The 17,018-nt window shown below is 36.9% G+C and overlaps 1 protein-coding gene and 1 long non-coding RNA gene across 3 annotated transcripts in view; both read left to right on the top strand.

Annotated features, from left to right (window-relative positions):
* Positions 1 to 13,671, top strand: part of ttc13 (tetratricopeptide repeat domain 13) — a 21,873-nt gene extending 8,202 nt beyond the window's left edge. Inside the window, exons 7-23 of one of the 2 annotated variants that reach the window (XM_037751386.1) lie at positions 218 to 334; positions 416 to 526; positions 2,593 to 2,675; positions 2,805 to 2,946; positions 3,214 to 3,388; positions 3,537 to 3,693; positions 4,172 to 4,302; positions 4,562 to 4,694; positions 6,024 to 6,116; positions 6,367 to 6,450; positions 6,921 to 7,005; positions 7,357 to 7,463; positions 8,305 to 8,440; positions 9,380 to 9,459; positions 10,495 to 10,573; positions 12,583 to 12,662; positions 12,744 to 13,671. In XM_037751386.1, the coding sequence (XP_037607314.1) occupies positions 218 to 334; positions 416 to 526; positions 2,593 to 2,675; positions 2,805 to 2,946; positions 3,214 to 3,388; positions 3,537 to 3,693; positions 4,172 to 4,302; positions 4,562 to 4,694; positions 6,024 to 6,116; positions 6,367 to 6,450; positions 6,921 to 7,005; positions 7,357 to 7,463; positions 8,305 to 8,440; positions 9,380 to 9,459; positions 10,495 to 10,573; positions 12,583 to 12,662; positions 12,744 to 12,858 (1,908 nt within the window). In that variant the 3' untranslated portion in view covers positions 12,859 to 13,671. Of the gene's footprint in view, positions 1 to 217; positions 335 to 415; positions 527 to 2,592; positions 2,676 to 2,804; positions 2,947 to 3,213; positions 3,389 to 3,536; positions 3,694 to 4,171; positions 4,303 to 4,561; positions 4,695 to 6,023; positions 6,117 to 6,366; positions 6,451 to 6,920; positions 7,006 to 7,353; positions 7,464 to 8,304; positions 8,441 to 9,379; positions 9,460 to 10,494; positions 10,574 to 12,582; positions 12,663 to 12,743 lie in introns of both variants that reach the window. The other variant, XM_037751385.1, reaches the window with a different exon arrangement.
* The window catches only part of LOC119477345, a 24,453-nt gene extending 10,400 nt beyond the window's left edge, over positions 1 to 14,053 (top strand). Inside the window, exon 2 of the long non-coding RNA XR_005204226.1 lies at positions 13,429 to 14,053. This is a non-coding gene — a long non-coding RNA (uncharacterized LOC119477345). The remainder of the gene's footprint in view (positions 1 to 13,428) is intronic.
* The last annotated feature ends 2,965 nt before the right edge of the window (positions 14,054 to 17,018 follow it).

Genomic DNA, 17,018 nt, shown 5'->3' on the forward strand with positions numbered 1-17,018 from the left:
TTTTAATATCATATTAAACTGAATATCGTTGGGTTTTGGACAAAATAAACATTTAAAGACATCGCCCTGGACATTGTGAAACTGGGATTGCTATCCCTCACCATCCTCTGACACTTCAAAGACCAAACGATTAATCTAGAAAATAATCATCAAAGAGTGTTTTTTCTAATATGTGCTTGGACTTTATCTTTCCATGTTTTTGTGTGTGCGTCTTTAGATCCTGTCTCCTCTGGGTCGTATCAGTGAAGCTCTGGGTGATCTGACCAAAGCCATCCAGCTGCAGCCCTCGGCCCGTCTCTACAGACACAGAGGAACTCTGCTCTTCATTTCAGAGGTTTGATTATTAAATATTCTGTACATGCATGCACGCCTTCATGCTCCCACATGCTGATCCCGTGCTCTGCCTCCCCACCAGGACTATGTGGCAGCTATGGAAGACTTCCAGCAGTCTTTAGAGCTGAAGAAGAATCAGCCCATCGCCATGCTGTATAAGGGCCTCACCTTCTTCCACAGAGGCATGCTCAAGGTAAGTCTTGTTTTACTGCAAACATCTGTGAAAATCAGACTTTTCAAAGATGAATTGGTAGCACAAACACCCCACTTATTTTGTTTTCTTTTTCTACTTACTTAGAGGGACTCTAGTGCATAATCAACACCTCATTTGTTGCTTTCTATCCCCATTTGTTTCTTCTAATGAGCTGTCAACATGATGCCTTTGTTTACTGTAAACTGCTGTAGCCAGTGTCCTCCTGCTGCTAGAAACATAATATACAAACTCTGGGTGCTTAGGGCCATAGATCTGGGTGGAAATCACTTTACAGTATTTACAAAAGCACACACATCCAGATGATAAATAGTAGGTGCAGGACAGAAAAGTATGTAAAAGACGGAAAGATGGAGTCTGCACACTAGATATTCCCCCATAAACATTTAATTGATTACCACCGGTGACGTTTTGAGCTTTTAGCTTGTTGTGTTTAATTCTTTTTTTACCAGATTTACTAGCTAACAGGCAATCCTTATTGTTGAGTCTTGCCTACGAGCAGCTGCAAAGTAGATGGAGTAGCCTGCTCTGGGAGAAATTCAGTGTCTGGGTTGATTTTTAGTTTTTTTTCAGAGGTTTCATCACTCAGAGTTTTTTGAGCGGACCTCTCAGCAGGGAGAAGATCACACCAGAGTATCCTGTATCTGTGTGTTGTGGAGGCTGCAGACTCCCTAATGTCTTGAGAAACATCAAAGACCCTTCAGGGTGTTATTTAATACATTAAAGTCCGTACTTTGTTCAGAAAACTGATGATAAAAGCAGAAGAATCCCTGAGTGCTGCTGGGTCTGCCAGCTAAATAGTTGACTCATCTCAGTCTCTGGGAAGTTAGTCCTTTGATAAAAATACTTTTTTAATCACTGCTGCAGCTCAAATACATCAAAAGTCATTGCTCCATGCACCGTGAGGCAAGTTAAAATTCTAGATGTCTCCATATCTCCTTTTAAAACATGAAACATCTCAATAAAATATCAAGGGCTGCCCCCGCTTTGAGTCGATTAGTCGACTAATCGGTTGTTTTGGTCTTAGTCGACTAAGTTTTCTTCAGTCGATTAGTCATTTTTTTATGCTTTTTTTTTAAAATAACTTATTTCTAAGAAACTTATGAGCACATCTCTGGTAAACACAATATTTAAAGTGGTGCTTTTGTGTGATTCTTTGTGGAGAAGCTCAGTTTTTTACAGATCTGTCGATCAAATCAACTGAGTGTTAGTCGACTAAGAATTTCTTTGGTCGAAGACAGCCCTAAAAATAAATTACTTAACTCTTAACAGTGCTGTTATTTTGTGGTCGGTCTAGGCCTGGTTCAACATGCACAGTGTTTCTGACACTTTGATAATTGCTGTCAGATTAAGTAGCGTGCAGAGCAGCGCGTGCAGCTGTTTAATCTGCGGGTTTTCAGCTGCAAGGCTTGTCTGCAAAGCTCCTTCAGTTGCTGTGTCAGTCTCGTGTGTGTGAAGGTTTTTTTGGGGTTGTGTTTATCGCCTCTGTTAACGGTTGGCTAACCAATTTCCTGGGGGGGAAACCCTGCACAGACATTTTACAGTGTGACTGCGAACACCAACAACACTCTGAATATACTGAAAAAAGAGCCAGTAGTGCATTTGATACTCAGACAGTTAATACTCTCATCATGAACAGTAGTATCATGTACTGTACTCTGTTTCATGATGGTGGAATCGGCTGCAGCTCGTCCTCATGGAAACAAAGTCAACATTGCACAATCTGCTTTTTATCAGTAAAAAGAAATAGTGTGAACATGCTCTTTCTGTCTGCTGACCCAGTAGGTGCACACTGCCCCGGATTACATAGTGAAATATTGTATTTACACTAGACATTCTTTTATACTGCTGGTATGAAAAGCGTTTGCAGTTTGCTGCCACGTTTTGTGAACTACAATCTGTAGACACAGTCTGGATATATATCTCATACGAGGTCTGAACCATCTGCTGAGTGTGAGAATTTTAGTTCGACCCACCATGTTCCCTTTTTTGCAATTTCCTGTTATTTCTGTGTTGTCACTCTGAAAGGTTGTGTTTTCTGTCTTCAGGAAGCCATTGAGACATTCAAAGAGGCCCTGAAGTTGAAGTCTGACTTCATAGATGCCTATAAGAGTCTCGGACAGGCCTACAGGTAGTCACCGCTTACTTCACATCCTACGGATAAACACAATAAGTCCTCTTTGTATTTGAGGAATTGAGAGTACTTACCTCGCCTTTCTGCCTCACTAACAACATGTTTATCTCTTCTTCCTCTTTCCAGAGAGCTGGGGGATTTTGAGTCAGCGATGGAGAGCTTCCAGAAAGCCCTCATGTTGAACCAGAACCACATCCAGTCTCTCCAGCTCCGAGGCATGATGCTGTACCACCACGGCTCGCTGCAGGAGGCCATAGGCAACTTCAAGGTGGGGGAATCCACCGTCCTCTGCTCCTCTGTTAGGATTGCATGGAATTATACAGCCTGTGTTATTTATTTTTGCCCTCATACTCATTAAAACAGCAGATTTACACTTCTTCTAGACCCTGAGTTAGTGAGTAACAAACAAATTGTAGCATCCACAAGTTCATCAATCTTAAACTGTGTACATTACTGCATGTACACCTTTTTCAGTCCTTCTCACCTTCTTTTATTTTGCTTCCCTTGTATTCCTCTCCTCCTATTGGTCCTCCAGAGGTGTCTACAGTTGGAGCCCTACAACGAGGTGTGTCAGTACATGAAGGGGTTGAGTCACGTGGCGATGGGTCAGTTCTACGAGGGCATCAAGGCTCAGACTAAAGTCATGTTGAACGACCCTCTGCTGGGACAGAAGGCCAGCTCCGAATACCTCAAAGTGAAATACCTCAGAGGTCGGTCGGTGCATCATTCACACAACTGAAATGCTCTGTGTTTATTTTCAATACTGAATCCTGTGCAAGTAAACTATTAACAATTTTATAGATTTAAGCCTTTTACTTTTATATAATATCTTATATTCTCTCCTTGTGTTTCTACCAGAGTACTCTCGTTACCTGCACTCCCACCTTGACATCCCAGTAGCAGAGTACAACGTGGACCAGGACTTACCGGGGAACTTTAAGAACCACTGGGCTAAGAACCTGCCTTTTCTAATAGAAGACTATGAAGAACAGCCTGGCCTGCAGCCACATATCAAGTAGGTCTGATGCTGATTCACACCTGGAGCAACAACGTTGACCATAACTGCAGTTATTGTTACAGATGTGAATGGACTTTAATATAATAATATATAACAGATAATATTGAGGTTAATATGGGGTGTCCTACACTTGACCTGAAGTATGTCATCATTACTGAGAAATCAGGATCCATCACCACCCTAATATCCTGAGCTGCAGTTTGTAGACATTTTCATGAACCCAGCGCTGAGGCAAACAGGGTTTTATGGTTTAAAACAAACACCTGCCATCTTCTCTATAAGCCACGAAAGCTCCAGTGTCCTTCAGACAGATGTTTTTATGCCTCTGTCAGCAAACTGAAACTAGTTTTACAAAGACGTTTCAGAAGGTTGACAGATAGCCACAGTAGAGTCCAGAAAAAGACCCCCCAAAAAACTTCACACTTCATGAAAGGTTTGTCAAAGTGAATCCTCTTCCTGTGTTTGTGGTTTGCAGAGACGTGCTGCCGCAGAACTTTGACAGCTACAGCAGTGAAGTTCAGAAGCTGATCTGCACGGCCGACCACCTGGGGGCGCTAATGCAATACGACACGCCTGGTTTCTTACCTAACAGGAGAATACACAGAGGTACCACTGATGGATGCTGTAGTTCACACACACACACACACACATACTTAAAGTAATAAAATCCCCATGAAATGGAAGTTAGAGCATCTTTAGCTTCTGTACTGTCTGATTTTTCTGACATATATTTGGCATATCACAAGAGATAAATGAACAGTTATCACAGGAACACAGGATTAAAACTGGGGAATGTATTTTTCATTTTATGGGGACTTTAAAAATAGCAGTAAAATAAGAGTTGTTTGTTGTGCTTCTTTTTCAGCCATGGGTTTAGCGACCCTGGAGGTGATGCAGGCCATGCATCGAACATGGAGCAACTCCAAAGTGCGAGTCAACGGCAAGACCAGGCAAATGCAGTGGAGAGACATGTTCGACATAGCTGTCAAATGGAGGAGGTGAGGACTTTCTTTTAATTAGAAAAATTAATTCAAACCCAGATGTCAGGGGTGGTGGGCGAACGTTATAGATTATTCACATATTTTTTGGAGTTTAGAGGACAAATTTAGTGGAATTTCTTTGGAAAAAGGCAAATAATCTGAACTCTATAGACCAGGATCAGCTGACCGTATAATACGTCGACTGTAGACACAATTTATTGACTCAAAAAGTGGATTTAGTGTTGAGTTACTCTGAAAGCATCCAAGTGTAAGTTTGGTTTGGCGAGATGAGAACAACCAAAACACCTAAAAATTCTCCAAGAGAAATGAAGTGCAGTTTAGGAGCAACTGTGGAATCCTAATCACCTCCAGGAAATAACCCTAAAACACTTCTTAAAGGAAGAAGAAGAAGAAGACAGATGTTTATACATGATAGCCACCAATTCACCTTCTTGCATAACAACAGGAACAGGAAGTCTAGACTGAAGCTCATATTCAGTCCTCATGTAGTCACCAGAAAAGAGAAGTCAGAATTTCTTTAAACTGTTATATTTCAGTCACTTCTATTTACTCGTCATGGTTTGCTCATCAATCAATCAAACTTTATTTGTATAGCACCTTTCATACAGGTGCTGACAAATTGAAAGTAAGACAGAAAACGACAGAAAAGACAAAAACAATTCAACAATTTAACAATTTGATCATTTGAGACCAACGCACACAAGACAATAAAATTATAAAAATGTAATAAAATAGAATTAAAAGCTATAACAGTATTAGTATTAAAACAGTGTGATGGAAAAACTAGATTAATAAAATAACAACAACATAGAATAAAATTATACAAATTAAATTAAATAAAATAAGTGATTAATTAAATAACAATAACATAGAATAAAAATATACAAATTAAATACAATAAAGTAAATGATAAATAAAATAACAATAACATAGAATCAAATGATACAAATTCAACACAGTAAAATAAGTGATTAATAAAATAACAATAAAATACAATAACATTATACAAATTAAACACAATAAAATAAGTGATTAATAAAATAATAAAATATAATTTAATTTTACAAATAAAATAAAATAAGTGAATAAAAAAATAAAAATAACAGCCAGTCTTAAGCAAAAGCCGGGCTGAATAGGGAGATTCTAAGTTTACATTTAAAGGGCATCAAATTAAATAAACCATAATCAGATTCAGAACAAAGTCAACTTTTCCTCTTTTCTTCTGACCACAGAAGACAGATCACGTTCCACCAAAGAGTCTTTGGTCTTTAGCTGATTGGATTTCAGTGTTGAGAGACTAACCAGGTTTTTCCTGTATTCTCATAGGATCGCGGATCCAGACCAGCCCGTTCTGTGGTTAGACCAGATGCCCGCCAGAAGTCTCAGTCGAGGCTTCAACAATCATATCAACCTCATCAGGTAACAACAAGGCCCCGGGGACGGTGTCAGACGCTCTCATGAGTTCCCTGAGCGACTTGAATTTCCTCGTGGCCTTGCTTTGGGGGTTTTCTCAACTTTGTAGCACAAAAACATTAATTTAAATTCTTTGTAATACGACCCAGTTTATTCAGTTTTTATTCCACTGTAGCCTTTACTCTGACAAGCTCACTGAAAGCACATACAAAAGCAGATTTTTTTAAAATCCTTTTTTCTTTCTTTTTTCCTTCAGGGGACAGATTATCAACATCAGGTACCTGGCGTACTTTGACAACATCCTCGACTTCATTAAAGACAGAATACTGGTGTATCACGGGTAAATTACACCAAAACCTTACCTGTTAAACTGTTCTGCGATGCCTGAGTTGATATTTATTCTAAATATAGCATACTTTTAAACTGATATTAATTTGTTTAGGTTAGCCTTTCTTTTTGGTGGCTAAAAGACGTTTTACTCCATTTACTGTAGGTAATACACTGACTATGGATAAGTACCTCATACAACCCTGAAACACCTGAACTATCCCTTTAACCCAGTGATAGCTGCATATTTGTGGCTAACATCAGCATGTCTCACCTAAATGTTTTGACAGCAGTTATGTTAATATGCTCGCCTACTGTACGCTGCCTACGAAGCAGAATTATGTAAATGATTTTGTCTTTTTTGCATGAGAGTGTTGATGAAGTGTCTTATGTAAATATATACATTTATTCTTCATCAGTTTCCTCACGCTTCTGTTTTCTTGCTGCTTCTTTAACTAACTAAGTTTCTGTTGTGTGTCTCAGGGCGTACAACCCCAGAGGACTCTTAGAGGTCCGTCAGGCTCTTGAAAATGTGAATAAAGTAGAAGATCTGCTTCCTATAATGAAGGTAAGGACGAAAAGTGGGAAAATTAGTGGAGAGGGAAGTAAATGGAGAGATAAAGATGATGTGTGCAAATCCATATTAACTGGATTTAAAAAATATGTTTCCTTAATCGACATTTTGTCAAATCATTCTCAACTGGAGTAGAAATAAGTTACTGTACCTTGAGTAGAGATTGTTTTGTCAACTTCTCGAACTTGACATTTAGTTGGTTTACAATGTCAAATGTTTTATTTGTAAGAAACCTCTGAAGCAGCAACACATCTATTTAATTTGTTTTTGAGTTGTTTTATGTCTTGTAGCCGTTCAGCAGTGAAAACCCAGGATGTTTGTTTGTGTGTTTATTTCCTGAAGCAGTTCAATAGTAAAACCAGAGATGGCTTCACGGTCAACTCCAAGGTGCCGAGCATGAAGGACACCGGGAAAGAATACGACGGTTTCACCATCACCATCACCGGAGACAGGTACAATGAAGTGACGCTCTGCCTTTTGCCTTTTTTATTAACTATATTTTAGGTGTCTTTTTAACAGACAAATACCACGATGAGTTATTATTCACAAGTAAAATCGATAGCTGATATTTTGTCCCCATTTGAAGATAAGTAAGTAAGTGAGTTTTTAAGGTACAGGAGAGTTGAAGTACACATTTTTCATGATTTGTAGGTTGTAAATGTCACTGTTTAATGCATGCACTTTTTCAAATCTAGACTACAGTGTTATTATTTAAAATATATGTTTACTATGTGCTTAGTGTCAGTGTGTTTCATTACATATCTCCTTTATGGCTTACGATTGTACTTGTATCTTTTTTTTTGTAATTAGTATTTTATTGATTTTTTTAACATGAACATTGTCACATTTTGGTCCTCAAATCAAACTCCTATATGCAAAATAATATTAATATAAAACATTATAATAAATTAATAAAAAACATAAATTAATACATTTAAAAAATAATATCTACAAAATCCTAGTATACAAATAAAATGCAAAAATAAAGAAATAAATTAAAAGAGACAAATCAAATACATATCCCTACATTCATCTGCACCATGGTCTAATCTAATTTACAAGCATCCAATCAATTTTCAGACACAATTATACTATACTGTATTTATAAACTGAACTGAACTGATTTAAACTTGTGAAAACAAAAGTGTTGCATTTATGTTTTTGTTCAGTCTATATTGAAATATATAAATGTTAGCAGGTAATTTAAAACTCCTTATTACAGCAGGCAATGACAGTTTCCAGTTAGTTTGAACTGACAGAAGGAGATAAAGTGAAGTGTTTTGTGTATTTCAGGGTGGGCAACATGTTATTCTCAGTAGAGACTCAGACGACAGAAGAGCGGACGCAGCAGTACCAGTCAGAGATAGAGTCTATCTACAAAGACCTCACCGCTAAAGGAAAGGCTCTAATGCTGTCCACCGAACTCGGGGTAAGATTTATCTCCGCACTCAACTGGAAGCTCTTCTTTGGCATTCCTACATAATAGGAAGCAGACGAAGCAGATATTACAAATACAAATGTTCTCTAGTTCCAGCTTCTCAAATATGAGTATTTGCTGTTTTTCTCTGTTTTATATTGCTGTAAATTGAATATATTTTAGGTTTGGGACTGTTGGTTTAGAGAAAACAAGACATTTGAAGATGTCGCCTTGGGCTTTTGGGGAAAAGAGAGATGGGAGATGTTATGATGACATTTTATGAACAATAAATAGATTAACGGGGAAAATAATTGTGAGTGGAAGCCCGTGTTGCAGTTGTATCCATCACAAACATTGCAGCAGCAGGAGGAGGAATAATGGCAGGAAACATAAACAGAAGCATAGTGAGCTGGGCTGAGCAGCCAACTGTTTTAAAGCATGTTAAATATTTAATTTACTTTCACGTCGTCAGTCAGCAGCACAGCAGTTCCCCTCCTCAGCATCTGACAATCTCCTCTTCTCTTATTTCCCCTCTGCAGGAATATCATAGATTTCAGTTTTCTAGACTGGAAAACTGGGGAGAGAATTTAATTAATTCTCTGGAGAATATCACAGTAATTTTACTAATAGATCATTTTACAGGATTATAGCAGAATGAGTTCTCCAGCTGGTTGATGTCGATGACTTTCACACAGTAAAAACAGACTTTTAGACTTTAGAGAATCAAACCATTAAAGAAACATTCTAACTAGCAAGTCTGAATCTGTTCAACCTCAGCTCAGTTACTCTTACTTGTTTGTGATGACACCCAACAATGTCCCCATTGTTGTAACAACTAAACCAGGTTATTGTCTCTGATCTGAAACTGATACCTGGAACAGTATCTAAATTCTTTCTCCGCACCAGTTTATGACTTTACAGTTGACTGTGTGATGACTTTTGTTCTTTTAGGATGCGGATGCTGTGTGTAACCTCATCCTCTCCTTGGTTTATTACTTCTGCAACCTCATGCCTCTCTCCAGAGGATCCAGGTAATTTCTATGTCAAAACAGCCATTGTGCCTAACGTTAATATTTCTATTGTGAGTAACTGTCATTTTAGTTCACGGTTTGAGTGAGATCCCCTTTGGCAAAAATACAACAATTAACAGTTGACATTAAAGGCGCACAATGTGTGGTGGTGTCTGTATCTGCAGAGACCAAGCCCTCTGCTTATAGAAATATAGCGAGCAGGTGCCTGAGCGTAAGTACACATCAAAGAGGACGCTACGAAAATGGCGGACACAGCGTCGAAAAAACACTAATGTATAGAGAGGCATCAAGCGAACAAAGCTCGTTCCAGAACGAGAGTGAAGCTAAGGTTGGCTTTCACCCGCTGGCAAGCACTGTAACCCTCGTTGAGCCGGGGAGGAGGGGCCAACCTTTAATGTTGTGTTTACAAACTGCAAAGGGCCCGGACACACCATGCCGACTGCCAGCCAATGTCGGGCCATCGGTGAGCATCTGTCGGCATTGTTTTTGTGGTGTGTCCCGCACCATTGGCACTATTCGGCCCTTGCCGATGACTTTTTCGGCGGCCGATTCAGCATGTTGAATCGGCGGCGGCGCTAGTCGGTGAGAGAAATCCCTCCGATTGGCTGTTCAGCCTAAACGAATCAGTACATGAGAAGAGAAACGGATGTGAGGAAAACAAGCCAACGAGTAAAGTCAAGAGGAAAAACACAGAAGGCTCTTCTCATTTTTCATCTTCATCTCATCTGATCATTCAAATACACAAATATTTTCGCAACGACATGGTCATCTAGAATGAAGCTAAGCGGTGAGAGAGAGTGATGTGAAAATGGTCGTCAAACACCGCTTTGTTTCATGTATGTAGGTACATGTACCGCCGCCTGCTGGTGTGGAGAGTTATTTCCTCTCACGCAGGCGCAGGACGTACGTGGTAGTCAGCCGTTGGCTGTAGTGTTTGAGGTGTGTTCAAATGCAACTTTTGTCGCCGCTAGTTCTTTGATGTTGGTTGGGTGTGTCTTAGCCTTAAGGGTGTTTTCTTAATCTGCTTCTCCTCAGTGTGGTGGCCTACTCAGTGGTGATGGGGGCGTTGATGGCCAGTGGGAAAGAGGTCATCGGCAGGATCCCGAAAGGAAAGGTAAACATAAGCAAACTTTAAAGATGTGCATGTCTTCCTTGGTACAGATAAAATAAAAGACATTCATTAATTTAAATCCCAACTTAATGTCTGATCAGAACAGAAAACTCTTTTCTTTTTTTATCATTACATTTTTCAGCTCAACACTCTTTCCTAGCTGTGATATCACTTCCTCTCACGCAGCAGCTGCTAAATATCTCCAGCTCACATCTCTTAATGTGAATAAAACTGTAGACAACATTTACATAAAATATGTGAATGATAAAAAGCTTCCATCACTTAAAGAGCTTCATACAGCCAGCAGTGTTTGAATGTCTGAAAAGGGTGCGTCTGAGGTAAAGAAACATTACGTAAAAGACTATCAGTAGCTCCTATTTTTGTTCTTGTGGTCTCCTACTTTACATAAGAGACTGCCATCAACTCCATTGATGGATACAAAACCTCTCCATGTATTGTTTCTAACACATTTATTCCAGCCGTCTGGAAGAAGAACTTGGCTGAAAGTCTCACCTAATGTTGCTCCTGCCAAGCAGACACTTTGTTCCTGAGACAAGGCAGAAAATAGAAATTTGATCAGGTGTCAGAAAGCTGAAGCTCATGAAAAGTTCAGCTGAGGTTGACTCTTTGTTTTCTGCCAGGAAGCTCGTTGAGTGTCCTCATAATGTCCTGTTTTCTGTTTGATTGACTAAAGACTGTCTGGGGATTTGTGGATCTCACAAATGTCATGTTATAAACATATTGCTACTAGTGAGGACATGAAAATCAAAATGAGTGGGATCTTGCAGCAACAGAAATTTGGCTTCTCAACATTTTAACTACTAGAAAAATCGAACTGGACCTGTAAAGCTATACGCCATCGACTACGTTTACATGCACAAAATATTCAGTTTTTTGTCTATTATTCCAAAAAAGACAGTCTTCCTACTAAGCTGTTTACATGGCTAATGAAAATTAATATTCCACTAATATTCCTTTTCACATGGAGCCGTGCATATTCTGATTAACATAACCTGTGGTGGACTGGTTGGAACGTGTGAACGCAGCCTCTCTCTTTCATTCCTTCAACCACCTTCTTGAAAAGGTTGACGTTTCGATATTTGCATATATCCAAAAACCTGTTGATATCCAAGTCTTTCATGATGTTTAAAAGTAGGTGTGTTTCTCCTCTAGGCCAGAAATGTGGGATTATCTTTTGGACATACATCTCTGCAAACTGTCGGGTAGTTCGCCAACTTCCTTAAAAACTCCAATTGAGACGCGTATTCTTAATGAGCTGTATACATGTCCAAAGAATGCTCCTAAAACCTGAATAATATCAGCATATCACACGTCTTAATCGAAAAATGCTTCATTCTGAATAAAGCCTAATTCAGAATATCCAAATGGAATATGCTGTTTATAGGGCTGCATCTAGAGATTATTTTCATTATCGATTAATCTGCTGATTATTTTCTTGATTAATCGGTCTCACAATTTGGTCTATATAATATCAGAAAACATCAGTGAAAGATGTCCCAATTTCTCAAAGTCCATGGTAATGTCTTTAAATGTCTTGTTTTCGCTGTCCAAAACTAAAAAAATATTCACTTTAATATGTTATAAAGTGGAAAAAAGCATTCAACTTTCATTTTTGAGAGGCTGCAAACAACATTTTCTGACATTTGTTGCATATAAAATTACTTTTAAATCGATAAGTCGACTAATCGTTGCAGCTCTGTGTGTTTACATGACCTTTATCAAATTCGTAATATTGTCATATTCTAAATAATAGTGTAATATCAGTGTGCATGTAAACGGAGTCATTGTTATAGAAAAGCAAAGCCAGAGCAGGACGCTGGGATTTATTTATTCTGAGGAGTTGGTTTCCGAAAGCGCTATGTTAAGGTGTGAAAAATGTTTGCCGAGTAGGACGGGAGGTCAACACAAAGAGACATGTCTTTATTTATTTGGACATATATTGACAGTATGTTTCCTCTAACTGTGTTTGTGTTTGTTAAATATTGTTCCAGCTGGTGGATTTTGAGGCCATGACGACACCCAGTCCAGACAGCTTCAGTAAAACAGCAAAGAACTGGATGACTCTCAAGAGGTAGGAAGACTAAACATGTCCTTTGTTTGTTATTCATCTCCTCGGCAGAGACCTTTTAATACTTTTTTTCTTCGTCATCAGTTTACCAGGTTGGTACCAGAGTCTTCCGTCTGTAGCAGAGACCTTCCCGTCCTCCAGAACGATGATCGAGGTTCTCAACACAGACTCGTCTTCACACTGTCCAAAGAAGTCCTAACACAACTTCTACCACAGGAGACAAGTCTGTTTAATTCAAGTCTTAATTCATGGAGCTGCTACAGTGGGCAGAACAAAGGGACCGTCTTCTCCTGCAACCCAAACTGGACCGAGTCGATATTCATACGAATTCAAAACTGCCAACATCCAGGCTGGCGTTTTTATTTTCCAGTTTTTTCCACTAAGTAAAATTATAAAGTTAAATATTGAATCAGACTTTTGTTCAGGTACAAAAAATAGTGAAATGTGGTGCTTGTGACAACACAACCATCCACACTCTGTTTGGAGAAGATGACGGAGAACATTAGTGTCACAGTTTGGGATGCAGAAGCGACTCTGTCCACCCTCTCCTTCTTTTTCTCTGCTTTATAGGCCTCAAACATGAAACACTCAAAGCACACAGTCCTCAACCTCCTGAACCATCAGCATGAACAATCTGCTGCTGCACAGCTGTGGTTAAATCTGAGCTTTAGATATATACCTTTAGAATTAAATTAGATGTGACTTTGTAGTCCGGTATCTGTAATTGGCACTTTAAAAAAATATTTTTTAACCACTGCTGTGCACGCAGACACACACACACACACACACACACACACAGCCTATTAGCAGAGAAGGAGTTCTGGGATTTTTAAAGAAATATGAAACAAAAACCTTCAGGGCTATTGAATTCCACTCGGGATACTTGAAGCAGTCTCTTTTTATTTTGTTTTTCTCGACACTTGCAGGAAGTGTCGCTTCTCTTATCGCTTTCTTTCAACGTGACCAATAACGGGTTGGTATTAAGAAGGGGTTGGCTGCTGAACTAGTAGGAGAACAACAGTCAGAGATTATTTAGAGAATTTTCAGAGAGCTACTTGTTGCTTTACGTGACATCAAGTCCTCAAAGATTTGTCAGTTCGATCGACAGAAAACAGAAAAAAATAGATTCATTATTTAAGTGACTTATCAAGCAAAAAAAGTTTTCATTGAGGTTTATATCATTATAAATTTGGGTTTTGGACTGTTTAGAGGACAAAAGAAACTTGAAGATGTCATCTTGGACTTTTAGATTTCTCTTACCTTTTTTGGATATTTTCCAATTTAGGTATTTTGTTTCTTTAATACTTTCTGTTATTTTTACAATTTGGCACAGCAGTCAACAGTTATTTTGGGCTTAGAAAAAAATAAATAAATACATACATATCCCTGTCTATGGAAAGACAAAAATGAGCAGCAGACAACATTTTTCCTGATAGCTTATAGATTAATTGATACAAATTGATTAATCTTTCCATTTGTTTTTGTAATTAATATTTTATTGAATTTTTACATAAACATTGCCACATTTTGGTCAACAAATCAAATGACTAAAAAATAAAAAGTAAAAATCCAAACGTGAGCAACAGAAATAAAGACTCCTGAATGTTCTCTGACGTCTCTGACTGTTGGGTCTTAATGTAGATGATTAATTATAGACGGGGCTAAAAGCACACCACATACTGTTGTTGTCTTTGCTATCATTCCTTTAGCTTGCTCTCGTGGATTTAATTTGCTTGTACGAGCCGTTCTTTAAGAGCAATAGTTTGGGAGAAAAGAGCTTGAATGCCTCCAAATGTCTTAATCATCGAACACTGTCTGTATAATTTTACATAATGTGACTGAGTTAACTTTGCATGGCCTCATTTCTGTCTTGTCAAGCTCTCTGGAGAAAACCTGGTCAGAAAAAAATTGGTTAAAGAGATTTCGGAAATCCTCAAAAAGACATTAAATTGGCTGTAAATTTGAAAAAATGTGGTTTTCTGTTTGGTATTCTCTGTAATGAAAGTTAATAAGTTTAAAAAGTCTGTTGACGAGATTGAATTCTGGCCACACAAAATTAAAGACGCTTTAATGGAAATTGAATATGCACAAATACAAATCATAAAAACTGATTTATGTTTTTCATAATTCAAGATAAAATGGGGGTGATCCTGCAAGTGAAATTATGTGATTATAATAAATGGGAATATGATGTTTACAACCATATGAAACAAAGATACTTAAGTGATATTGAGGCTACATTAGCCTGTGTTTTCTAATGACTCATCACCGTCAGTTTAAGCACAAAGAGGAAACAAGCTCAGCAGGTAATTCACCTGGAATGATCGTCAGTCTTTTGAACAAAGTTTTCTTTCTCTTTATTTGCAACTTGAACGTGAATTCGAGGCCTTTAATGATCAAGTATCGTCACTGAAAGTCATCTCAATGCTGCAGTAGTTCTTGATTGAATGTCCGGTTTCCTCATTTTGTCATTTAATTAGATCCACACAGTAAAAAACAAATCAATGTGTTCAATGGCATATCTAATTTATTTCCTGCATTTCTGATAGTGTGTCTGTGTCACTTTTTCTTTTTCATATCAGTGATTGTTCTGACTGGTTGTCATTGTCTTTTCTCTTCTCTTTTCTTTTTGGACTGGCTGACCCAGTCATTAAGTGCTATGGTGGGCTCTTAAAGCTAAAAACTTGAAGGAGGGAATTTTTTTTATTGAATGAGTGAATGAATGTTCAGCAGTCAATAAAACTGGTTGACAATTTTAACAGGACCTGTCCTTCTTTTTATTGGGAAATCTATGAAATCCACTTCTGCTAAGAGGGAAAAAAAACTACATGAAGGGTTAGGTATTTTTATTTTTTATTATTATTTTATTATTTTTTTTTAAATGAGGTATGATACAATAAAAAGATTACGGAGCTGAGGGATAATATTCTGTGAAAAAACTGCCGAGATTACAGTCGCAAATTCATGAGAAAAAAATTACAAATTTGCAAGATTATGTAAATGTGACACTTTAATTTCAGAGAATATCGTTTTTTTCTCGTAAATTTATGACATTATAATCTCACAAATTTGTAATTTTTTTCTCGTAAATTTGCCACTTTAATCTCAGAGAATATTCAAGTTTTTTCTCAGAATATTACCTTCCTCTCCCTGCTCCTTAATTATTATTTTTTTTAACCTACAATGGCCCGTAAAAAAATACTCCAGTCCAAATTTGGAAAAATAAATCATGAATTTTTCATTAAAATAAAACACCCTGTGTGTCCAGTGTAGTGTTACATTTTGGTATTAAATTGAGTCGCTGCGTCACATTACATGAAAATTATTAAAAATAAATTGTGAATTTTTCATTCAAATATTTATTTAAAAAAACACTAAAATCACATATGTAGAGTTGTGTCCTGTTTTTATGATATATTCTGGTATTAAATTTGAGTCGCTGGGTCACATTACATGACAGTAATTGAAAAAATAATGAATTTTCCATTCAAATATTACTTTAAAATAAAAGAAGCACTAAAATTCCATATGAAGAGGTGTGTCCAGTGTGTTCATACATTTTGGTATTAAATTTGAGGCACTGGGTCACATTACATGGAAATTACAGAAAATATATATATAATTAATTTTTCATTAAAATATTAATACAAATAAAATAAAAACACTAAAATCCCGTAAGAGAAGGTGTTTCCAGTGTGTTGATACATTTTAGTATTAAATTTGAGGCACTAGGTCACATTACATGGAAATACTGAAAAATACTGAAAAAATAAAAATAAATAAATAATAATATTATACAGTATATATATATATAAAAAACAATATATAAAATTACTATATACTATATATAAATTAAAATATATGAAATAAAATAATATATATATATATATTTAATTTGTATTTTATAAAATTGTATATAATCAAAATGTCATTTTATTTTTATTAATATTTATATATATATATATCTATATCATATTAATAATATTAATATTATATTATGTTATATTTAATATATATAAAATAAATTATATATATATATATATATATATATATATATATATAATTTATTTTTCATTGAAATATTTATAAAAATAAAATAAAAACACTAAAATCCCATATAAAGAGGTGTTTCCTGTGTGTCAGTAAAGTGTCACATTTTGGTATTAAATTTGAGTCGCTGGGTCACATTACATGGAATAATAATTAATTTTTCTTGTCTAATCATCTGTTGAATCATAACTATAAAAAACAGTTTAATGTTTATATCTCGAATCTAACTTCCCCATTGTGCTCCACCACCGTTACACAGCCTTGAAGGTGAATCCCACTAATACCACGTGATGCAGTCACGTGGTCACT

This window comes from Sebastes umbrosus, chromosome 18, assembly GCF_015220745.1.
Source record: "Sebastes umbrosus isolate fSebUmb1 chromosome 18, fSebUmb1.pri, whole genome shotgun sequence".
NCBI classification, from domain to species: Eukaryota; Metazoa; Chordata; class Actinopteri; order Perciformes; family Sebastidae; genus Sebastes; species Sebastes umbrosus.